The sequence below is a fragment of the Archocentrus centrarchus genome, chromosome 6 (genome assembly GCF_007364275.1).
Source record: "Archocentrus centrarchus isolate MPI-CPG fArcCen1 chromosome 6, fArcCen1, whole genome shotgun sequence".
Lineage (NCBI taxonomy): Eukaryota > Metazoa > Chordata > Actinopteri > Cichliformes > Cichlidae > Archocentrus > Archocentrus centrarchus.
In genome coordinates this window covers 26017045-26043478 of record NC_044351.1, presented here as the reverse complement: position 1 = coordinate 26043478, position 26434 = coordinate 26017045, and the positions used below count along the sequence as shown (strand labels likewise).

The window sequence follows — 26434 nt, the reverse complement described above, 5'->3', positions numbered from 1 at the left end:
CTAAAATGCCCTGAGGAGCAGATCACCTGAGCTGCATGAATCAGTGAAGCCAGCGAAATTGAGATCTCTGGTGCTGAGGAATGGAAAGATCACGTGAAAGGTCACAGAGATATTATCCATGCACTAAAAAAAGAGGTGATTGCTGCACCTTGAGAGACTTGGCATCTAGCCAAAGCCAAGCTAGCTGCATTGAACAACTCATGCCATCCTCCTACAGATTGCATGAATATTCTTGGTATATTGGGCCCTATTCACTACAGCGATTCCTAAGCAGTTCTTTTATGGGCTTAACAACAAATTGTGTACCGCCTGAAATATTCAGAAGGAATTCTTTATTTAGCTTGGAGTCACTGAGTCATGGGTAAGGCACAGTGTGCTGGTGGATGCAGTGTCTTATGGAAAGGCTGGCACAGACATCAGCATTAAATCTCTATCCACAATAAGGACAAAAGATGCAGGATGAGGTGGGACCATCAGATTAAGATGAAGAAGTCAGCAGAAGCTCAGCCATGACCAATTCCTAAAAGCCACAGTGGATGCCAAGTGCAGTGGCATTAGCCACTAAAAACACCTCCATCTAGTGAAGAAGACAACTGCTTTTGTTAGGACTAGGGAAATACTAGTATCTGATGCCTGAACACCCTCTGGTCTGCTAGCAATGGCCCAAGATGAAATTCAACCTGGGGAAGCAACTAAACCATCATTGATGGTGTATCCAGCAATAGTTAAATGATGTATTATGTAAACTGTGATTCTACCTGCTAAAAGGCACAGCTGCATTCTTCCCTCACTCTATCACTTCCTAAGACTTCATTGATTAGTTTCAAAGTATGACTGCATCTGCCTCTTTTGATCACAGCCAAATAACAGAACCTCTACAATCTGGACAAGTAAACTGAATAGAAAAGGTAACCATCTTCTGCACAAGGGCTAAAATTTCAGAACGCACCTCAACATTCCAGGCTATACAGGTCAGTAAAGTACTTACTTTTATCTAGTGACTCCTTTAATGTGCTTATGTCCCCAGTATTTTTCTTTCTGAGTTCTGCTTTATTTGTAATTCAAACACCTACAATACTACAAGGTTTTTTTTTTGTCTGTCATGGCAGAAAAGAAAACCTCTCAGTGTGAGAACAGTAATCGAGAGGCTGCTATGTGAGCAAAGGTGCGACATGCAGTGCAGGCATTAGAGGTGGATGGCAAAATCGATGAGTCACAGCTGGAAATTCATCCATTTTTAAACCATTGCCTGATACACTGTATTTCATATTCCGAAAGGCATAAATAAACTTTTCAATTGCATTATTTGGGAGTCAATAATGACACACAAATAGGTGGCATGCTGGGTGAGTCTAGATTGTTCCATTTATTTTGGCAAAAAATGTTCTGTTTTGCTTTATATTTCCTAATTGAATGAGGATTTAAGCACAACACCAACAACTAGATGGGTTTTCAGAGACAACATTAGCAGCCACATCGAAAGCTGAAATACATTATGATACTCTGAAAAGTAGACCCACAAAAAAATTCACGATGTTAGTGTCTTGCCTTGAGACAAATAACACAACCACAACACTGTTATTCCTCTTTGAGATGGGAGATAATCGACAAGGGTGTCAAAACTCTGTGGGCAGTTTAATGACAAATCTGTCCATTTCTACCCCGCCTGTATGTGTGTACTGACCCTTGTCGAACCATACTTGTAAAAGTTTCGACTTTGTTTACATTGCGATTTATTGAGCTGAAGAAATTCTTTTCCCCAGGAAATATCACTTGCTACCCTCACGATATCTAGACTGGCCATAGCAAACTGCAAAAGTGAAAGAAAATACTGTTATACAATTATTTAATATTTAAATGGCTAGCCTGCTCAATCCAAGAAAAGTGTAATCTGTTATCCAATCAGTTATAACCTAAGCACATGAGCCTTTTTTCAATTTAAATTTCATTTTGAGATAAAGTCTTCAAATTTTCATATTCAAACAGTGATGATTATTGGAAGAGAGTGAAACAAACTTATGGACCAAAGAGAAAACCTACTAATATGACAAACTGTGAACAGACTGACTAATTGCTATAAACAATGAGAGTCTGCGTCTTTCAGAGTCACTGGTCTATTCATACTGTTCACTGGGACTGTCTTCCTCCTGAAAAACATTGAAATACCCTGTGGTGTTTTCATGCTGTTCCAAAGACTTAATCAGTTCACAAAGGAAGTGAAGAGACAAGCCACAACAACAGGCAATGAATCATGGTACAGAGGACAGAGAGCTAGGGGCTGTTTAAAATGACCCTCTGTGAGCACCACAGCTTATTCATCAGAACAAAATGGGAGCAGCGAGGATAAAATCCATCTCATCATCCACCAGATGTATTGCCTCAAGTAGAACCCATTCAAACTCATGTTCATGCATGTGATTATTTTAAAAATGTACATCAGGAAGTGTAGTGCTTACCACTCCAACCAAGGAGTGTGTGCAGGCAACGAACCACACGATGCACGTGTTACGCCAAGGATGCTTTCTCCTGTGTACAGAATGCATAAAGTCAGAGAGAGGTAGATACATGAAGCAGAATAAAACCGTGTGCTGATGCCTAGCCAATGAGAATAATCACACAGGTCTGTCTGTGCTGCCGCACGTGTAAGAAGTTGAATGAATACCATTATCCCCATAAACTAAATTCTTGATCACTTTGACACAGGTACCTGCCATTAATCATACAGAGGAATTACTGCATAGCCATTCAGATAAGAGCATTAAACCACTGTAGAGCCTCTATCTTACACTGGCTCATTTGGTAAGTTTGCAGTTCTGTAAGTTCTGTGGCCACGGGGCAATAGAGAAATTAATCGAGGAGAACTGCAGCAATCCAATCTATGTAGCCCACAAAAATAAAATTGTTGATTAGTGTTAATGGTAAATTAAAACTGCCTCAACATGAGGACAAGCATCTTGTCACTTGCTAGGTATATAGTGGTGTGTAGACAAGTGATACTCTTCTCCACCATGGGGTTTTTAATCAGTTAACAATTACCCTGAATAGCACACCCCGATAGGCATGTATGCTTCATCCATCCATCCCTCCCTGCTTTTTCCTTCTGATTTTCAACAGCCATTATACCCTTAGTCACAAATTAAATGGCAATGAATGGTGTTAAGAAGATCCTTTAGAGGAGCGCAAAAAGCATATAATAGAATCACCTTAATGGTTCTCTAGTGTCTAACAAAGAATGAGGTGTAAGAGGACAAATGTGTTGGATGAGGTTTGATCTTGAGGACATTATCCTGTGCCATATTCTATTCTTCTACATTACTGCAAATATGCCGCTGTTCATTTTTATAACACCAAAGAACTAGGTTCCATTTATAAACCCAAAGGGTATTTATAACAAATTGCTCACTGTGGTCTAGCCTACACAGTCTGGTAATAAAATGTAAATGCTGTTGTTTGGTGATTCAGTGTGAAAGAGACAATCCTGAAAGAGCACAGCCGCAAGGGTCAGCATGGCTCAATCCTAACTGATGGGTGAATAAAATGCACACAAATGTGCAACTTCTACAAACTACATTCACTCCATGCAATAACAAACAGGTCTGAAGAGAAAAACAATCAAAAAAATAAAATAAAAGAATCTTTCTCTATCACACACAAACACAACAATCAGGCATTACATTATGAACACTGACAGGTAAAGTGAATAACACTGATTATCTCTTCATCATGGCACCTGTTAGTGGGACATATTAGGGAGCAAGTGAACATTTTGTCCTCAAAGTTAATGTGTTAGAAGCACGAAAAAGGACTTGAGATTGGGAAGGGCTGAACTGTGATGATTAGACGGCTGGGTCAGAGCATCTCCTAACGAGCAGCTCTTGTGGGGTGTTTCTGGTCTGCAGTGGTCAGTATCTATCAAAAGCGGTCCAAGGAAGGAAGTGTTGAACCAGCCACAGGGTCATGGGCAGCCAAGGCTCATTGATGCACATGTGGTCCAATCCAACAGACGAGCTACTGTAGCTCAAAATACTGAAAAAGTTAATATTGGTTCTGATAGAAAGATGTCACCATACACAGTGCATTGTAGTTTGTTGCATATCGGGCTGCATAGACACAGACCAGTCAGGGTGCCCATGCTGACCCCCGTCACCTGCTGAAAGTGTCAATAATGGGCACGTGAATAGCAGAACTGAACCACAGAACAATGGAAGGTGACCTGGTCTGATGAATTATGCCCCCCCCACCCCACCGGTAGAAATACCAGACTGGGCGCCTTGCTAACAACTTGGTACCAGATACCACAGCAGACCTTCACGGGTCTTGTGGAGTCCATGCCTCACTGGGTCAGGGATGTTTTGGCAGCAAAAGAAGGACTAACACAATATTAGGCAGGTGGTCAGAATGTTATGCCATTGCTATACTTCTTCACTCCTGTATTTAATATGTATTTCCAACATAATTTACCCATGCAAAGGATATTAATCTCAAACAAAAAATTAATCCTTGTCCCTGTTGTTTCTTTTCAAAGTCCATCCTAAAGCCATCCTAGGTCTGTGGGTAACTGACACGTTTCCAAGCCAAGCAAAATCCTTTTCCTGAATGAATGTTTTCTTTTTTTTATTATGGTTGTTTTTTTGTTTTTTTTGGGAAGCATGGAAACTTGAAATGCAGACTACATCTTTGCAGACTATGGCTTAAATTGAAATTTCGGTACTATCTAATACTCCTTTGAAGTCTGAATCTCAAGCTCACAAGAGTGAAAATAGGAGAGGAAAACACATTGAAGAGATAAATTTTTATCTTTCTCAAAAAGCACACAGCATCAGCTTACAGGTAATGAATAGTGACAGCCTACACTATACCTACTCTCCCTTTTACTTAAAACTGCTTGCATTCCTTCTCTCTAGTGCTTTTGACTCCAACATAGCTGTAATTATATTTCCTAGTCCAACCTCTGTCGTTCATTATATCCAATGTCAGCTACTCAACAGTTTGTTTGCCTTCCACCCTGGGCTCCTGTCTGCCCTTTGTTGTCTCCAAAGGAACTAAGGCACCATCGATCCAAGGTTTCTGAAGGGAGGTTCTGGTTGCCTCATCTGTACAGTCTGTCCTATGACCAGTGAGCTGGCTCTGTCCCAGGTGCAGACAGCCATTATGAAGGCTGACTAGTCAAAGCAGTGCCCACACATTTGGCAGGCTGGCACAACTGCCCCCTGTTGCCTTTTTAAACAACCCCAAACTCTAACAGCAGAATGTTGACGCCTCCTTAATAAGTGAAGAGCTCAGGTGCCCTAATGAGCTGTCCTGGAATCTGGAGAGATTTCTAAAATTAAATGCTCTTTACACAAGATTTGGAGCAATGATAGTGACTGCAGTTTCTTCCATCAGATATGAAGGGATGTCATGGACACATATGGAGGGAGAAGAGAAAAAAAAAAAAAAAGAGCGTCTATGAGACAGACAAACACGGACAGAGTTGGAGAACAGACTGGCTATTAGGCAGAGCCTTCTGTCACTTCAAAACTCCCCCTCCCTTGCATCCAAACCCTGTCATCCAAGCTCTCACTGTGAAGGACACCCAGACAGACAGCCCAGAAAACCTGGGCTCCAGACTGTCACAACGCTCATCTCGCCTGATAAAAGTCTCATATGCCTCATCCGTCCCTCGCTGCTTTTTTTTTCTCTGCTGAATGTTAAAAACGCTGTGGAACTAAAGGACTTACCTCGGGGTGCAGCAAAAAGATCTTTTGCTTGCAACAAACAAAAAAGATTAACAGTTATAATCTCTACCACAGAAGCAACTTTAAAGTTAAAGCAAATCTGGTGTTACAATGCAAAAGGTTAACATCAGGCTTTAAATGATACTAGCCTGGACATAAATTTGTTTTTCTCCTGCAGAAGCAGCATGCTTAAATGCAGAATTGCAACACAGTGAAATACGGAGTCATGGGGCTTAAAGGCTCCCCAGTGTCCCCTGACGTATTAAACTTTATGTGTACTAATGCATCCTATAAAACATAAGTCATAAAATTCTGCCTGTTGAAGGTGACATGCCGTTATTGCATATTTCATCATCCGAAAACTGAAAGCAATTTCATTTAAAAAAATTTGTTTTTTTTTTACTTTTGTTTTAAATTAGATGCACTCTTGGAAAGTGGACCTTTATCTGTGATCACATGTGAATACAAGTTTTAATTTCTGCTTAAAATGTACAACTCTCTAAATAATAATAAACAGCATTCACAAATATAAAAAGCAAGATTGTTAATTACGTGCAAAAACTGTTTGAAGGAGAAATATGGATGTGCAAATGGGGCTGACTTCAGAAAAAGCTATTAATTTTTCGTTCACATCCCTCCCCTCAGAGAATAATGCTGGATTAAGGTGATTTTGTAAAGTGCATGCTAAATCTCCCATTAGAATCCTGCGGTAGTTAAATCCTAAGCATCTCCTCATTCCTCTCTACCCAATACTATAAATCTACATGGTGACAGGGCTTGTCGTGAGGCTGCTGAATTAAACATGCCAACCTTCACACACTCCTACTTCCTCTCACTGCCAGAATAACTGATCAGAGGGGTAAAGTGAGGACTGGAAGAGGCACAGTGCCTTGTGTGTGATGTGATATTGTTTCCTCTGTCCAACTATGGAAGGGAGATGTTTTCCAGAAGTGTGTGAGTGTGTGTTACTGCCATTTCTGTGTTGACAGTTCATACATAGAGCAAGGGGTTTGATAAGGCACTGATTCATAACCCCTTGGCTGAGTCTGCCACTACTGCCCTCTTACATCGTCACCAAGCTGAAATCAGACCTATAATTTCACCCGAAGGCTAACACGATGTGATATGCATGTGTACATGTGTTTGTGATAGAAGGGGACAAAGGTCAGACAGCACGAGGAAGGCATCTGTGTGAAAGCATCTTTCACTCTGTGCATAGATGGTTTCCTTGCTCTTTTTGCCTCTTATCTAATTATCTGATCCATGTGAGTGTGTGTGTTTGAATCCTGTTTATGTGTGACTTTTAGAATGACTAATGAGTGTTTATACAGTATGTGACATCTTTTGAGATTTACTGTGTATGCATGAGCACTGCATGCACAAAAGGGTGCAAGACAGTCTTTTTAGATCCAATATGACAATCTGCCTTGCGGAGAGAACCCTGAGAGAGGGACTGTGTGTGTGTGTGTGTGTGAGAGAGAGAGCAAGAGAGACAGAGAATATGCAAATAGATTCCAGAGAACCTATTTTTCCTGTTTGTAAATAGACTAAATTTTCTGACAAGAACAAGACAGGAGAATTGCCTAATCCATTTCCTGTACAGTATGTCAATTCTGCCTTCCCAAGACCAAATAAATGTATTTTCAAAAGCAAACAAGACTCACAAACACTACTACACAGAATATGCAACATGCCTCATACACTAATTACCTTCTGGCTGATTCTCAATGTGCCGATTTCAGCTCACAACACTCATGTTTCCAAAACCATTATAGTCCAGAGGGGTGTACTACGAAGGGAGATAAATGGCTGTGCGAGCTATGTCAAACTTAAAGTCAGAGTTTCCTGTGTCACCTGCTTGGGAGCAGGTTATGTTCAGAGTTTCGGTTTAAAATTGACTGAAGTTTTCACTGATTTAATTTTTAAAGCATGAACGGATGAATGCTTTAACTGTATTATAGATTCTCTGCTGTGGGAATACATTTTATATGTGTCAGTTGTCAAGAAGTACCTTAGTAAAACCACTGAATGAAGCACAAACTGTGTGCCACATTGTCATGGGAATGTGCACGTATGAATTTGGTGATGCAGAAAACAAATGTTTTTATACTTGATTCTAATCTGTTGCTAAGTCTCTTTTACACTGCTTGAACAGCAGCTATTAGAACACAGAACACACACCAAGAATATCCATTTAATCAATAAATTTGATTGATCACCATTTTATAATACCGTAGTTTCCGGAGTATAAGTCGCACTTTTTTCATAGTTTGGCTGGGGGTGCGACCTATACTCCGGAGCGACTTATATATGACATTTATAACACATGAACCAAAATACTCCAGCCACTTGACATCTCCGTGAACTGCAGCTTTAAGGCAGTCTTGCGTAACCTGTGGGCGCAGTGGATGATGGACGGAGAGCACAGCTTAACGGCAACTGGGAGAATGCGCCACCCAACTTTCCTGGAAGTCATTGGATGGATCAAGAAAACATGGGCTTCAGTGACAAACCATCCTGTTGGGATTCAGAAAGGCTGGAATAATTGGAACTGCAGCTGACGACGAGTCTGACGAAAGCGACACAGAAGAGGAAGCGGCGCTTCGTCTACGTACGGAGTGTGCGGAGTTGTTTAGAAGTGACACCGAGGATGAAGAATTCAATGGATTGATGGTTTGGTTAACTTGTTAGCATGTTCTTTATGCTATGGTTATCTGAATAACTGTTAATGTTAAGTTAACATACCAGACACGTACTCTGTTCGTTGTGCGTCATGTAGCTGAATGTGTTACGTTAGCATAACGTAGGCGTAACCGTGTTCGTCCTGTTCTTTAATCCATTATTATTTTAAATTGCCTTTCAAGATGGAATTTCTGCTCTGAGTCTCGGATTCTATCAAACCCCCCCCCCCAAAAAAGTGCGACTTATAGTCCAGTGTGACTTATATATGTTTTTTTTTTCTTTATTATGCATTTTTTGGCTGGTGCGACCTATACTCCGGAGCGACTTATAGTCCGAAAAATACGGTAATCATCATCTGGTGATGTCTCTGATTGGAGTAGGCAGCACTCACAGGACTCATTTCGTGCAGCAGGAGTCACATGGCCCCCAAATCGCCCATTTTCATGTGAACGTGCACAGAGCCCGAAGCAGAAAACCCGGCTTAACAGAAAAAGTTGATTACCATCGTTGTGATACTCATTATCACCAGCTGGGGTTTTAGGTTTTGACAAGCCAGCTAATGCAAAGAAAGCCTGGCTATGTTGAACTTTGGTCCTAGTATATCCCTCAATTTTTGCAGGCTAATTAAAAAAAAAAAAAAAAAAAAGGAACACTAGCGTGAGTAGATAGTTTATGATGATATTATGATAATTGTATAAAAATATCAGAATTCAGATGTTTTTGTGAAAACTACTTTTCAGGCAATGTGTAGCTGTTTGGTCTGCCCATCAGTAGGACTACATTTTCTTTGGTTTTTGTACAGCATTTGTACACCAGCTCATCACCATAAATGAATGGGTGATTCCATTCATTTATATGCCGTGCCACAGTAAAGTGGTTCCATTCTCTGTTCCTATACGGCAAATCCTTTTTTCATCCTCTAAAGGTCATCATGAAGTTTGTGCTGAGTTTTGAATGAATTTCTATTAAATGGATTGTAATAAAATTGGTACATTCAGGATCACTTTCAGATTGTTTTGTTACAACCATTAAGGCTACTAAAAATGCATCACACTAATATTGTCACTGTGAGCAGTTTAACACTGACATCGGGGCACTTAGTGTTTAGGTTGTCCTTAAGTAAAACCTCACGGCTGATTTGGACTTCTGCAGTGAATCTGTGCAGAGCCTGTGACATAACCAATGAAAGTGGTTATGCTGTCAACATTCATGCTTCTGCATGGTGCATTATGTGTTAATTACCTTGCGTTCATGTCCCGGTGTTTTATAGGTGTTGACAGCCTCGACACAAACAAATAAAATGCTGGTCTTATTTTTTTGTTTGTTTTTTGGAGGCAAACACATTTATGACATAACATACTTATGGCATAATCATTGGGTTTTTTTGAGGTGATTAAAAATCCAAAATTTAAAATACCTTTACTGTTCACTTTACAACAAGGTGTGACTGCCATTAGATAAGCTAGCTCATACTTTACAGTAAAAGAACCTAGAAATATACGCCTGACAATAAAATATTGCTCAACAACAATAAAATCTGAAACTGAAGGTCATTTCATTACTACTTCAACAGAGACACATCTCGCCAGATATAGTTTGACATGTGACGGATGTGCAAGGAGAATATGCAGATGTGCATCGTTGATGCAGCAATTTAGCTCCTGCCAACTCTCTGTCATTGCACTTCCTCAATCACCTTCCTCGCGTCTTTGTTCTTCTCGCTTTCTTCTTTTCAAGTATTCACATGCCTGCAAAAACAGCCACATAGCCACTCCACAAGTATCTGTTTTCACGGAGGACAATAAGCTGTAATTAACACCTTTGAATTTCTTTTTTTTTTTTTTTATTTCTGATACTAATTTCTCACAGCCTTTCCCTGGGTTTGTGTGGCATCTGTGACAGGAGACAGGAAAGCTACAGATGTTTCGATGAGTAATTTAATGAGAGGGTGCAGAGGGGGGAAAAAAAACAGGCTATGAAAAGGGATTGTAGCACACAGAAACCCTGTTCTGTACGCATAAATAATAAAGTAGATAATAACACATCAACACATTTTATGATGTGACATAAAGATGACATGTTCTGCCTCAATTTACAGCCACAGCAACCTGAAGGAAGGCGAGACCTGAAGAAATGAGTGTGGTTCCTCAGTCTCAGTGACTCAATATGATCTTCAGTACAGTGCTACTGTAGATAGTGCAAGGTTATCAGGAAGGTTAGCTGGTGAAGCAGATACGACAAAATATGGGCCACTGGGAGAGATTCATGCTATGAAGCTTGGCGAAGTTTACCGAACTAACCTACTGTTGCTGACTGCAACAGAATCTTCTGAAATATGATTTGCAATGCTTTCTCTCATTTTTCCCATGTTTTCCTTCAGTATTACAAACCTGCTCGGAAGTCTTACTGTAGTTCCCCAGTTTACAGCACCCTCTATTTTGTCCTTTTCCTCTTCAGAAGTCACCCCACATCTCCCCTGATAGAGTGAAAATACATCTCTACAGGCTACACCTTCTGCTCACCCCATCTCTGCCTGGTTACACACTACCATCGATAAATTTTATTTCCACAATTCACCAATACAAATATTCCTTTACAATTTGCTTATAATAAAGATGCTCTGGAGAACTTTAACCTTTTTTTTTAAGTAAAATAAAAATCACAAAGGTTCCCAAACTATTTCTGTTAAACGTAGTCTTTTATACGTCAAGTCAAAGTTTAACAGATTTGAATATTGAAAGAGTTCTGTGGTGCTCCTTAAATTGTTAAATATCTCTTTCTTAAAGTTATCCATTGTGTGCAAATCAAAACTGACAATCGCTTCTTTTCTCATTTGAGAAAATTGGCCTGCTGATGAGAATATCTTGAAAAGCAGATGCACACAGTGCAGTCAGAAAACATCAGGTTTCAAACACACCTTGGCAAACAGAACAAAAACAGAAGTGGAAAGGCAAGAGAGTGGAAGACAGATGTATTTTACATACATTTAAGAATCTGGGCACTTCAGGCTCAGTAGCAACACAAAAGCAGCAATAACATGATGTTAGTGCTGGACAATTCACAGGTACTTAATGCAGACTCTTCGCTCTCTTCAATTATAGACAACACACACACGCACACACTGCTCACACACAATACTAAAAGCACTCCTAAACACACTGTGCTTCAGGTCCTTATAGGGCTATGTTATAGGAAGTGAACAACTATGCATATCCAGCAGAAGTGCCCTGGACTTGTGGTGAAATTCCTGAGGTAAGATCAGACTTATCGCGTGACTTATCAGGCCCACTGGAGTCAAGTCAAATATCAAAAGAAGGATTTTCTGTTGGAAAATACTTTCATCGCTGTCATGTCTGTTTCACAAAAGTACACTCCCACCTGTCTGGACTATTTCATTTTTTGACAGGTGGTGTACAGTCACAATTCTTGCAACTAAGAGATGATTCAATTAGACAAGTTTCTATTTCCCTACTTGATCTGGAAACATCATATTACAGTGGAAGCTCTGGACACAATTTAGAGGCTCCCCATAGGCAAAAGTAAACTAGATGAGTAGCAGAGGTGTTTTTTTATATTAAAAAAAAAAGATTGAGGAAAAACAAATAACTGTCATTAGCTGCCATATAAGACAAAGCTGCAATAGATGTATGCACATGCACGCACACGCACTTATTTTCTTTCTCCCTTTGCTTTTCAAAAACTGTTTGATGTGAGTCATGCTATGCTGACAGTATTCATGAACCACACGTGCCCACACACTCAAACACAAATGAATGACATCTTAAAAATTGGAGGAAAATTGTGCCTGTGGCATGAATTATACATGCTTATAGTCTTTTATCATCTAAATGCATGTCTATCTATATGTCAGTAAGGTTTGTGTGTGCTTTGCATTCATTAGTAGCCTCAGATCCACCCCTGCGGAATGGGGTTGGCCTAAAGAGAGATTGAAAGAGGACAAGGTGGCAGGGTGAAAGCAAGACAGATGCACAGAGAGAGCAAGAGTGAGAAAAGAAGAGGCTTAGTAAAGTCATAACAAGCAGCTGGGCCTTACCCCCTACACACATGCAGAAAAACAGATACAGATGCATCTAGCTGAAACATTTTTAATTATTAAGTGAGGGCATGTTGACACACACACACACACACACACGGTATAAAAGCAAGAAGGCCTGTAGAGGTTCCTTTTGTAGAAAGGAATGTAAATTTTTCATTAGAGGAAATGCAGCTCTCTCTCTCCATGCCTTCATCTCTGGGCTCTGTCCTGTGTCCTCCGGCCATGCTCCCCTGACACCTTCTTGCTTCACTCAACACATCTATTTGACCCAGTGAAGGGCAAGAAGCCCAGATAGATAAGCTGTGTCCCAAAGTACCCGCTTTGTTTCCACATCAACCTCTTTTCTTGGTTTGTGTGTTCATGTGAATGCACACCAGGATTTTGGGTGGTCTGAAGCCTTCACTTTGTAAGGCAGTGTGACTTTCCCCATGTTTCTCTCTCCTGTCAGCGAGTGTGCAATGACGGCAGACTATTTGGTGACTTGAGAAACTCAAAATGAAGAAATAGGCTTATAATACAGGACGTTAATACAACGGCATAGTAATAATGGTGATAATAATAATATTAATAAATAATAAAAAAAATGATGACCAGATCTGGAAATAAAAAAACAAAACACAAAAACACAACATCCTGCCCCTTTTTTAGTGTTTCCTTTGTCAACCAAAATAGACATTTTTGGAAAATGAACAGATTTCTGCCAAATAACTTATTGTGTTTACTGTACACAGTCATCATGTTTACTGCTGTGCCTGCTCATTTCCATGGACCGTATATGCAAAAAACTTCTGGGCCTGAAAAGCAAAGTTAGCCCAGGAGGGCCATTCTTTCTAATAGCCACCAGAGGGCAACTACGTTAGACAAAGTCAAATTGTCCAGAAGTCTATGGGAAAATGACCTTATATCTCACTTGATCTGTTTTAATTAGTTTAAGTTCTCAATCTTAGCGCTCTCTCTTTAACTAATGTTTTATTAATATCAATATTTTTTGCAAATTATGGTCCCCATTAGAATAAAAAAGAACAATAAAACAGGGTACGCTTTAGGTGAATCTCAGTTTTTCCAGGAATATCCAATCCTTGTGCATCACTTCTGGTTTTTACAACAAAATTGATGAAGATGGCCAAAATGGAAAATCTTGATCGCCATGTCCATCTTTTTTGCACACACTGGCCACTTTATTAGGTACATGGTCCTTAAAAGATTTTGGTCCATCTTGACATGACAACATTATGCAGGCTGTACATCATTGATGCTAATCGCCTGTTCCATCACATTCAAAAGGTGCTCTGACTGTGGAGGCCCCTGTATTCATGTTAAAGAAAGCAGTTTGAGATAATCTGAGCTTTGTGACAATGTGCATTATTTTTCTGGAAGCAGCCATCAGAAGATGGGTATACAGAATGGGATGGACATGGTCCGTAACAATACTCAGGTAAGCTGTGGTGTTTAAACAATGCTCAATTGTTACTAAGCAAGCCAAAATATGCCAAGACCCCCCCCCCCCCACACACACACACACACATTACACCACCACTAGCCTGATCCATTCATGTTGTTTATGCCAAATTCTGACCCTACATTTTAATGTTGAATTGAGCCTCATCAGACCAGGCAATGTTTTTCTAATCTTCTACTATCCAATTTTGGTGAGTCAGTGTGAACTGACTGAGGACCCCATTCACTCTAAGAATCAGCTGCTTTAATTGCCTAAATGTTCACAAACCAGTCCTGAATTTCATCTGTCTGCTGTTTGATGAGATTTTGGATATTTTCAGGAATGGCTGCTTTGTGTCGTAGAAAGTGGCCCAAAAAGAGTCCATAGTGATTTTAATTACTTTGGTAGATTGTAAATATTCTCTCAAGACTGTGGGTGTATACAATCTGACATGTCATGGTTGACATTGTTAGGTTTACTGTGGTGGTGGTGTGTAAAATACACAGCAATGACTAAAAGAACAGAAAGAACATTACTGACATATCAGAGCAAATTCATGGTGGCTATTCAGTATGATGTCTGTGTTTATGGAAGACAAAAAAAAAAAAAAAAAAGCAAAGGAAACAGAAGAAGAACCTTTCCTTTTTAGCTCTGTGTGTGCATGCTATGTGCCACGTGTGAAAAGAAAAAAAAAAAAGTAAATGAAGCAGGGCATAGGGGCTTCTGAGATACAGTGGCAACATGAGTGATTACACCAATAAATGTTAGAACTTCACACTGGAATTAGAAGTGCTGCGCTCCTCTGCTAGCTCTACCTTTTTTTGTGTAATTGCACTGTGAGAGTCATAAACGCAACAAGCCTTGATCACTCTAAGAAAATTATTTTTTTTCTTCTTCTGATCATGAAGAGTTTTTTTTTGTCTAAGCTAAGATCAGAAACAAACGAGATTATCAGCAGCAGTGACTGAGCATTATGATATAGTTACTGACAACTAAAGCTTACATTTTTCTTGCTTCACAGTAATGCATGCACATTCTTTTCTTCTTTATTCATTATCTATGCATTTTGCTGCTTCATTACCAAATATCTAAGTACAGAGTTAGTAGAAATGATATGGTCACAGGATATAGTCACAGAATTTGTGAGTTGTGATAATTTACGATTTAAAAAAAGAGACAATTGTAAGCGTTTATGCATTTCCATTGCTTCATTTATATTCAACTCTATTTAAAATAGAGAAAAATAAAGAAAAAAAAGCTTTCAAACCTACTATACAGATGCTTTAATAATTGCTGAGCTGAGTGAGTTAATGTGTTGAACAAAGGTGCACGATGCAAAAGAGCAGAAGTTGCATTAAGATTTTACTGCTTTGGTTTGTCATAATCAAGTCTTATGATGACTGATCTGCTGAACAGGCAGCTGGAAGCAGCTCAGTGCTGCACATTTTTCCCCAAAACACATTTCTTTAAAGGCATCTGATTTTCTGTCTCTGTACTGTAATATATGGTCAGAATGACAGGCTACATAAAAGAGGTACAGCTCACTGTGGGAAGCAAAGAAAACAGAAGGCTGCCTTCTCTGACAAGACCTAACTTAAAGATGGCACTGCTTTCAAAAATACTTAGAGTTACAACTTTCACACAAGAAAGTGTGAAGCTGCGTATGTTTTTTTTCTATTAAATACTACTACTAAATATAAATATAACATACTAAATACAAACACTAGGTGTAGGCAGTTAGCATCCTGAACCTATTTTATATATTTTTTGTGGTGAGAAATTTTATATTATATATATATATATATATATATATATATATATATATATATATATATATATATATATATATAGTAAGTTATATATAGAGGTGTGTTTATTAGATAGTCACATCTCTGACACAACTGAGGCAAAACAAAAGCTAAAGAGGGCAAACATCCATCACAAAAGAAATTTATCACAAGTATGTGTGGGTGACAGTTATATTAAGAGAGACTTCCACCCCACCCCCCTGGTTAGGGGCTTGATTATGTGACATCCTACAAACAGTGTCCCACTGATTTCTTTTTGGTGAGCAGAGCTTTAAAACACTCACTCCAAAACACATTCAGTCCAACAAGCCAAAAGGCAGTTAAATTTGTTTACACATTTACCAAAAATAAGTCTCCATACATTCTAACAGAAAAGCAAATGCAAGTCTAGTGAGTGGAATTCCTTGGCGTCAATCTTTTTTGGTAATGTCTTATTTTATTTCATTTCTCTCTTAACCACAATACATCAGGAATCAGACATTTTCTATGCTAGTAAATCCATTTTTCCCCATCCTTCCTTGAGTGTGCACGTGCTAGTGTGCTCAGACATCCTGCGACACACTCCTACGATCACTGGCAAATAGGTATATTTGCAAGAAAGTTTCTGAACTCTTTGTAATTATGTGCACTTTTTCACTGATTATCTGATCATTACACAAGTCAGAACTGAGCACAAACAAATAACACACCACTATACTTTTCATGTCTTTATTGGACTCAATCCAGTGCAGACTGGAAAAAGTGAACATGAGTGGTAATGGCTTCTCCAACAGCTACTTGGAGAGTGGGAGAGTGGGTTGTAGAGGTGCACTTCCTATAAATGAAGACAGAAAAACCTGCTACTGACAAAGCTTACTCTTCTCAAAAATGACTAGCTGGTGTGAACCTCAATCACAGTATATAGGAGAAGCATTACAGAACAACACTACAAAAAAAGACCCTCTACAAAAAATATTTTTAAGACCTGGATTTTGATCAGTCCATAGAAAAACAAAATCAGCAACAAATGATAGAAATAAAGGATGGCTGCAGCTCTCATGAAACAAGTGGGGTAGCAAGGGTAATGACAAAAAACACCTACAGTAATCTCCACAAAATCAAAAACACTCATTTGTGCAAACAAATTCTACTTCAACTTTTTGGTGTTGCAAGAGTGGCAGAAGTGCAGACACCTAAAGTTAATGCATTTTCCCTTTTCCCACACTCTACCACTTTTCATGAAAATCTGCAACAGGAAAGACAAATGACTGCTGAAAACAGCCTTCTTGGCAGAGGTAATCAATGGAGAAATTCTGCTAATTGCCAAGGTTTCATAAACATTTTCTTCCAGCTAATACATATATAAGCTATGAAAGGGAGAAAAAAAAATGCTTAATAGCTTTAATTTAATAAATACTCATGAAATTAAATTTGCATAATTGATACACTGAATGCCAAAGGATGTAAGCAAGAAACATATTTTCACCTTTAGGCATTGAACTATGAGCACATGCAGTAATAAACTGACAAAAATGATTCATGAATAGAATCTAAGACATAGATTAGATAAATTATAACTATTGTTCTAGTTTGCTTAGGAACATTCATGCAAACATTACACTAAAACACAACCTAAATACATACAAGACATAACATATTCACAAACATATGTAAAAACCTACAAGTCAGAAACAAGGGTTGCAAGGGGGGGGGGGGGGGGGGGGGGGGGGGGGGGGGGGGGGGGGGGCTCAGATTAAAGCCAAGGAATGAGAGTAAAATTTGAAATGCATCACATTAGAGCCAGCAGAGAAATGGATGGGAGGAGGGGAGCAAAGCAAGATTTATATTCAGAGGAGGACAAATCTTGGCAGGCATGGAGTACCTATGTTAAGCGGCTTGGGGAGAGGCAGGGGTTTGTATTGATGAGCAAGACCAGGAAAGATGTGTGTGGGTGCGGGATTGCGGTCCTACGGGAATGCTCTGTCTACGGCAGCGATATGGGGCTCAGACAGCGGATTAGTGTTTCTGCTCCATAATCAATTTGCTGTCTGGATCCCATTGCACATAACCCTAAACATCCCTTCCATGCTTGATCCTCTAAAATCTATTTTCTCCTTCTCTTTATTTCCTCCTTATACCTATTCCACTTAATTTCTCTTTTTCCTGTTTACCTTTTTGTTTGCTTCACCTTCAAGCCCTAAGGTGAGTAATCTCTAGTGTTCAACCATTAAAAACAAACAAAACAAAACCTCTCATATGAGTTGTTCAAAACACACATTGCTGGTTTCTTCCTTTCTACTAACCTCCCAATAAACTTCATGCCTTTTAGCATTTCTCTCCAAAGCATGTGCCATCTTATATTAGCCACAGCAAATTCTGCACAAACTGCATTTTAGTGTAATATGTTGGAGTAATTATATCAGGGGGTGTGTGTGTGCAGAGATGTAGAGGTTAACCTTGACCAAAGGCAAACTATTAGCTTCATTTCACCCTCGAGTCCAAGCTGGCCGCCATGTGGTCTAGAACTTCAGGGTCATAATTGTGGCTGACTAATCAATATCATGTTGGCACCATGCGCCAGCCCTGGCTAACGTGTTCCTTCCTTATTGAAAAGAACATTACACTCCAGGGAGAAAACACAGTACATTTCCCACAATCAGGCAGCACAAATGTCAACAGTACAAAGTTTAATTAAAAATTTAATATCTATTTGCAGGAAACAAGCAGACTGTCCATCAAAAGTGTATTTATTTGGCAAACAAGACTATTTTTATATTCAGCCTTCACTTTAAATACAGAAAACACTTTATTTTTTCTTTAAAGACAGATCAACTGGCATTTGCTGAAGGTGTCTAAACCTGTGTTTTGTGTGTATTTGTGCATCTGTCTGTGTCTATAGAGGGGAGGAGTACTTTTGAGATGAAAGCCCACAGAGACAGCTAAGGAGGAAGGCAGAGACAACAGATGGTGTTAGGAGTGCTCCTGTTCCGGTTGAAGGAGGTATAGAGATTTTCATGTCAACAGATCAATAAGTGTGAGAGTATCCATTTCAGATTGCCTGACACAAACAGACAGAATAGTGAAAGATGAAGTCTAGGCAAACCATGATGCAAATAAATACATAGCAACTGAGAAATAAATCCCCCTTATACACGTTCGCAGGCGCACCTTATCTGCTTTGAGATAGTAGAGATGTAACTACAATGCTGTATTAGATAGTGAGACTTGATTCTGCTGATGATACAACCATCCTACCAGAACTGCATGCGATCTTATTCGACAGCATGCATTTAAACACACCCACCCATCGTACACAGAGCTGCTAGAATTGCATTATTAACATATAAGCTGTATTACAATTTATAAATATTAATGTTTCTCAAGAAGATATTCATATCAACAATAAAGTTATCCTAACATGTATTATTGGTAATGCCCAAGTAGTGCCTAGTTATTCCCTGAATGTAACACTGATAATATTGTAGTCAAGTCATTATAAGGAATGACCGCACAGATGCAGACATTATTTAAGAATGTTAACCGTGTATTTTTTTTAAGAATGTTTGTGGCTTTTTGAAATAGCTCACGAGTCTATGTGTGCACCACAGTCACCCATCTACACGCACACACGCACACACACACACACACACACACACACACACACACACACACACACACACACACACACACACACACACACCTCTTGCCAGTAGCTGTTTTGAGCACTTTTATTGGAACAGGCAGACTGTCATCTCCTCTGATTCCAGGGGGACACTCAGAAGAGGGCTACTAATTGCCTTGCTGGGGCACGGATATGCCTTGCACGTGACTAAATAGGTTGGGAGGCATGGAATGGCTTGATGTGTGTGAGTCTGGGCGATGTTTGAGGGAGGAAATTACAGGTTGTAAATTATCTGACTGTATGCAAGATGAATACTAGTTAGATTCATAGTGGATGATGCTGAAAAGCTGAAGAAGGAGGTACTGAAGGATCTTTATTCACAGTAAAATTCTGAAGAAAAAAAAGTATACATGAATCATAAAGGCAGTCTTACCTTGGCCTGGCATCAATGTTGTGCTGAAAATAATGACAAATAGATGGAAAAGTGTGAGAGTGGCAGAGTGAGAGAAAGGAAAATTTTTTTTTTTTTTTAAATTACATTTTTTTTTTTTTGCAAAAATTGTGAATAACAAAGAAAAAGTAAACAACTTAAATTTGAACTTAAATCAATGCAGTCCACAGCTGGTGTGGCTTGACATCTGACCTGTTCATTTTTAGTTTCATTTTCCAGTTGTGCTCATGTATATTCATAAGCTTTTAAAGGAACAATCTGGAACAAAGCTGCAAACATTACTCATCTACAGGCTGTTCTATTTAATTTTGATTGGAGCTCAAAAGATTTTTCAATGTCACGCTGCCAGTGTGGAACAATCATACCATCATTACAAGCAAAATACTTTTTTATGTAAATAACAACAAAGTGAATCAAATCTCCTCAAATCCTAGAAGATGCAAATTGATTATTTCCCAAAGCTTATCTGTAACATTTAAATTATAGCTTGAATGCAGACATGAAATCTTCATGTTCAAAAATTAGCATGCTGTGCATAAAGGTTTAGTACATGCAACATAAATAAAACTGATGCCATGTATTACAGCTAAACTGAATAAGAATGTATTTGGCCACTCCTAAAGGTTTTGCTTTCTCCCTGATAGGTTTATTTTGGGTTTTCTGCCAAATGATGGCACCCTTCAATTGCATCAACATCTCTTTGGACACCATATGGAGAGTTCCAGTCAACAACTGAAAGTTCAGCACTTGGAATCAACTCTAGACTTTTATCTGCTTAATTTGTCACGGAATAATGAGGCAGCCCTGAAACCACTTGCCAGTCAATTAATTTTGAGCCTCTGAAAATGGGGGCTATGGATAAAAAATGGCTGTAATTCCTAAACAGTTAATACCAAACTTTTAATAAACCCCTTAAATTAAAAGCTGAAATTCTGCACTCTAATCAAATCTTGGTTGTTTGATTTAAAATCCACTGTGGTGGTGTACAGAGGCAAAATTGCAAAAACTGTGTCACTGTCCAAATGCTTAAGGACCATTCCTAATTTTAATTTGTCTGTTTTGCAAATATGGATTTCTCATAAAGTAAATCAGATATTAATGGAAACTTCTGACCTGCTATTTTTTAAAAGCCCTAATAAGGTTAACGTGTGTTAATTGTTAAAAGCAAAATATGCCATATTGGTTCATGTCTGGTTTTTACCTCGGCTGCATATTGTATGGGCCAATTTATTTTTGTTTTTATACAGGTCAGTTGTGCATTGATAACACATAATGCATGTTTTTGTTTTTGACTGTGTTACTTAATGAGTATAAACAAGGCTGTTAGAATTCTGCTGTGTTCATGATTTTTATTTTGTCCAATTAAGCTTTTTAATGGAACTGCCCACAAAATTAAAAGAAATGTGCTGTTAGAAAGAAGATGTCAGCTACAGGGCTTTGTCCTGACTATGGTTACCTTCTCAAAAGAGGGAAAAAAATATGCCTCTAGGTCTGAATAAGCCCAGATTCAACATTTCCTACATTATTCACATAGCCTAGAGCAACTTACTTACTATGTGCACACATAAAAACTGGTCTCTCAAAGACAGAAAGAAACCTCAGTCAAACTGCCATCAAACAATGCAACCAGAAGCTGCACCTATAATTTTAAACAAAAACATCTTAAAAGAATGATGTGTTCTTTAACTGCTCAAACAACAGCTTTGTCTTATTTGAAGCTTTAAGCATCAACTGAAAAGTGTAATGCAATGATCTGAAACAAAAAATAATAATTTTTTTTTTCATTTGACGCTCCATTTGTACAGTCATAAATAATAAATATAGAAAAAATGAAAAAATATTGTTAAAATATTACTTCTTATCGTTTTCAAATGGTTTAAACCAAAACTCTCCCAACATGTATAACATATTGAAAATGAACAAAGCAGACCTGGATCACAAATAAGTCAGGGTTAATGCCTGAATAATGAGGCTTCTTAGCATTCTTTTCATGCTGGATCTTCTTTATAGGTTAGTGAGCCTCTCTGTCTGCTTTTCTAGATATGATCAGATAACCTTAAAGAACCCCTACAGTAATACACAAGTTGGCTGACATGTACATAAGCACATGTACACACATGTACACCAGTAGCAGCACGTAGGTACAAAAGTGGATTTTTCCATAACCTCTACCGACAGTATCAACCATGTTTAGTCTATAATCCTGTACCTGTTGTGTACAATCTTCTGCATTCCTGTCCTTTTAGTGTGCATGTTTAGTCACTGTGATTGCCATGTTCTCTGTCTATCTGTATGGATCTGTATGGATCAGCCAGGGGCATGTCTGTTTTTTCACTTACTATACTGTCATCAGTAATTGTTCAAGTAAATGCATTAAATGATTATACAAATGAGTACCTACAGCCACTTTTTATTAAAAATACAGAAACTGAGCAACATGCTAATGGAGAAACTGTGACTTATAATAGATTCTCTCTCTGACTCCTTATGAATGGTTAATTTTCAGATTGTCATTTTCATCTATGTTGGTAAAAGGATGGGTTTGCATGCAAGATACATTTTTTACATAATACCTTATACATAGACACAGACACAGACTTGCTGTTACATAGCTACAGTATTTGGGCTTGATATGCACACAAAGCAGCAACTGTCTGAAGAAGTAAATCCTTCTTTTCTTGTAAAAAGTTGGAATCAAAGCACAAATTCCAAAAGGGCTGCAGGGTTAATGGTAGCTCTCAGGCTAACAGGATTAGATTGAGCTGTACAGAAAGTGAAATAAACAATAATCCAGAAAAGCAAATAGGGACAGCATTTAGCATGTGAAAAGTTATTAGAACCCTTTCTAGTTTTCCAAATCTTGTTATGTTTTACACTCATGTTAAAATGGATTTAATCCATTTTCCTCTTTATAAGACTGCACACAATTCTCCACAATGGCAAACTAAAAGGATGTGTAATGTATAATGTTAATTCATTATGGCAAAGTCTTACAGAAAAACAATCAGCAGCACAGCACTTCACCAATAAGATCTTTATAGTGGGGTGGTCAGATGCAAGCCATTTCTAGCACTCCTAGAAATGGCTTGCATCTGACCATCTAGGAGTGCTATAAAGCATCTGAATTGAACTATTTGGCCACAATTCCCAACCACATGAATCCAGGCACTGAGCATCACTTCAGTAATATAATCCCCATAGAATAACAATGGGCTAAATGGATCCAAAGCACAATATCTCTCCAATTACCCAAAACACCAAGAAACCACAGCGGTGGCTTTGGGCAAACAGTGAAATTCATAGTGTGACCCAGTCAGATCTGGACCAGAACTTAACAGACCATCTCTGAAGAGACCTTAAATGGTTGTGTACCAAGGCTCCCCTTCGAGCCTAGATAAACTTTAAAATGACTGATCCCAAATTTACCTGAAAAACAAATGAATCCAATAATAATTGGTGTATTCATCAAAAATGTATAGTTTTAGCCATGACAACATGAACAGTGGTTACCCCACACACTTCAGCAGAACTACAGTACAGGAGCAATAGTTTCATGTGTTGTGGTAGTACCACAAATAAACTAAAAGTTATAGTGTGAGATGGCACTGTGTATTCACTCTCGAGTGCTCAGTAAGATATGTATTAAGTGAGCTACTGCATAACCTATCTTTCTGCACAGACAATTCTCCAATGACCAAATAACGCTGCTTTTTAGTTACGCTATTAATAACTAACACATGACAACAAACAGCTTAACCACCAATGTTCATTTAGGGCCATAATGAACCTGGTCCATTAGGATTAATTTCTCAGCAAGAAAAGCAATCTACACATCAGCTATCGCCATTACTACATCCTACTTAGTTGTGCACAGCACCTCCAGGGAACACTCAAGCCTCCTCTCTTAACTGCAGTGACTGAAATATAGAGAATGACAAATAGACCAACGCGATATTTTAATTTGGGGCCATGAGCAGTAAAAGCCTTCACTTCAATTTTCAAATGAGACATGCAGTGAAGTGTCAGAGTTTGATGCACGTGCGAGGAGCTGACCCGCACTTCACATATATAAGCTCACATACAGTCAAACTGTTAGAATACACAGTGTAGCTGCACACACGCACAGGTGTGTACAGTTCTTCAGCACAAGATGTAAACTTTCACCAAGGGGCCAATATGTAAAAAAGACTAAGTCCGCTTCTGTATTCGTAACTGGCTAATACTATAGGACAAACATACTTAGTCTTAGATTTCAGACAAAAGCTAAGAATTTATCTGCATCTACCTCTGTGTATCATACTAACAGAGGAGAGAACATGTAAAAAAAAAACAAAAAAACAATTTCTACAAATAAGCATAATATAACTGTATAAATACAGTAGAGCCAGTCTCTCATTTCACTTGGAACAAAGCTGTGTATGATGACACCTGTATATAACTGTTGTTGTTTGCAGCAGGTTTCTCAAGCTTTAGGAAGATAATCATTACAAGTGGACGACCACTTGCTAAAAGTAAAATAATATTGATTAACGTGTCTTTATGCAAAGACCTTATTAGTAAGATCATTGTGGGACCTAATCACAAATAGAGACGGGTTTATGCACCACTGATAACGGTCCTGTGTTACAGTTCTTGTTTTCTATTCATGCTACCATAAAACTGCTTATAACTCTTTTTTTAGATAAGAACAATAGCACAGATTTTGCAAGCACATTTCCACATTCAAAGTTTACAAGAGTTATTCATTCTTTCAAAACGCTCTCAACAGACCTTGTACTGTACTGTCATTTAGAGTGTCAGGTTCACTCAAATGCATGTAAGGCACTGGGTTTTCATTAAATTTTTTTAAGCACTTGGTTAATGTTCTAAGACTGTATGTAAACAATTTTTTTAGGCCCAGTTAGTAACCATGCTTCAGCCCATGAAAAGGCAAATGGAAAGGCCCCAGCATAATGGGTGTGTTATAGTTTCCGTGTCCGCGAGCCTGCTAGGGTACGCGTCGATCCACATGATGTACATTTCGACAGTGAGCTCTGGGAAGCTGTTAGTGTGTCTGTCTTTTTTTTTTTTTTGGAGACTGTGTGGACTTGTCTGGTGACTTTACATTACAATGCACCAACAACGCATGAGCCCCACAGGCAGATTTCATTATAGTAAAACAGGAATGACTGTTTGTCCACAGTGTTTGCAGCTGTCTGTGTCCTTGCCTGCAAAGGTGTATAATTCCCACTTAACCTGTCAAACAAATTCATGAAGGTGAAGTGAAATTTTAAAAGTCTACCTTGCACAAGCACTTTAACATGAAGAAAAAAAATCTGAATCACTTCTTTCACAAAAGAATCCCATTTAGGTGATATGTGGACCAAAATAGAGGAAGACCAACATAACTAACTCTGATTTATGAACTGTAAGGGATGAACTTATGTACAACCAAGTGTGTAAAGATTAGGGAGAAATGGTGTGTTTCTAAGCAGGCAAAATTTAGAAGCTTAAATCACTGCTAAATGCTGTGCTATACCTTTCCTATCTATATTGCACTTTGCATTGAGTATGATTCTCATTGCCAGATGTATATAAAAAGTTTAAGAAGCAAAATATTAATTAAAAAAAAAAGTGTAAATATTACTTACTGGCACTCTGTGAGCTGGTCCAGGCCCTGCTACCAGAGCCTCTACTGCCACTGCAGGAGCTACTGCCTGTGCCTCAGCCTGCTCCAGCAGGCATAGCTGGTGTGTTATGTTGGCCATTTCTTCCTGCAGCTTTTCAGTTTCGAGTGTGATCTCTGCGATTTTCTCAGCAGCAGATGCTGTGAGGAATGCTTCTTTAAGGTCTACCAGGTGAAGGGTCCTCTTCTCTTCCAGTAGCACCAATTTGCGGAGCTCCTCAAACTGACTGTTCACATACTCCTCAAGTTGCTCTGTAGACATCTAAGACATATAGAAAAATATGTAGAAAGACAGCGAGGGAAACAGTAGAGAGAAAGAATGAACTGGGCAAATTTAGGTCACCACAAATTAACCAAAAATAAACCACGATGAACTACTAAACATCAGAATCCAGGGGAAAAAAGCAATTAAAGAGATGCATCATGTAAGGATCAGATAGGGACTTTATACATTTGCATGTGAATATTATTCCAGTAAGCCTACAGGTCTCTGTCATGCATTAACTAATTAATAGCATGCATCAGATTTCCCCAAAAGCAAACTCCATGCATCCCATCTGCAGATAGAGATCTCAGAGGCTTCTTCTACCACAGCAAGCCATCTGTTTGGCTTTCAAGCCAGCTGAACTGCTCACTGAGATACCTTTTTAATTCCTCTGCCCGTTCCCCAATGAGGCTCTCTTTAGCTATGACTCATTACGTTAAAACACCTCAACAAACAAGCTCCTTCCCACAGTCCTTCTCACTGCGCAAAACTCCACCTCCAATGCAGATGCTGTCATGAGGTAAAATAACCCAAAATCCCTTGTCATGATCTCTGCTCCTGAATATAATTGCTTCAATCTATGAACATCAGCTGCTCTGTCTCCCGCTTTCCCTTGAGCAGAACTTCACTCTCTTCCTTTCCATCTATTTAATCTTGTTTCCCCTCAGCCTCCCTCTCTCCAGTGAAGCAAAGAATCATCAGTCTTTACTAAGGTTGGCAGAGCCATGGCCCCTGGGGGCCCAAAGTTTT

At 38.8% G+C, this 26434-nt stretch overlaps 1 protein-coding gene across 2 annotated transcripts in view; it reads right to left on the bottom strand.

Moving 5' to 3' along the window:
• Nucleotides 1–26434, bottom strand: part of trim44 (tripartite motif containing 44) — a 45403-nt gene that overhangs the window by 8930 nt on the left and 10039 nt on the right. For both annotated transcript variants that reach the window (XM_030730593.1, XM_030730594.1), the window contains exons 4-5: nt 25385–25681; nt 19737–19759 (exon numbers count right to left, since the gene is read on the bottom strand). In XM_030730593.1, coding sequence (XP_030586453.1) covers nt 19737–19759; nt 25385–25681 — 320 coding nt within the window. The remainder of the gene's footprint in view (nt 1–19736; nt 19760–25384; nt 25682–26434) is intronic.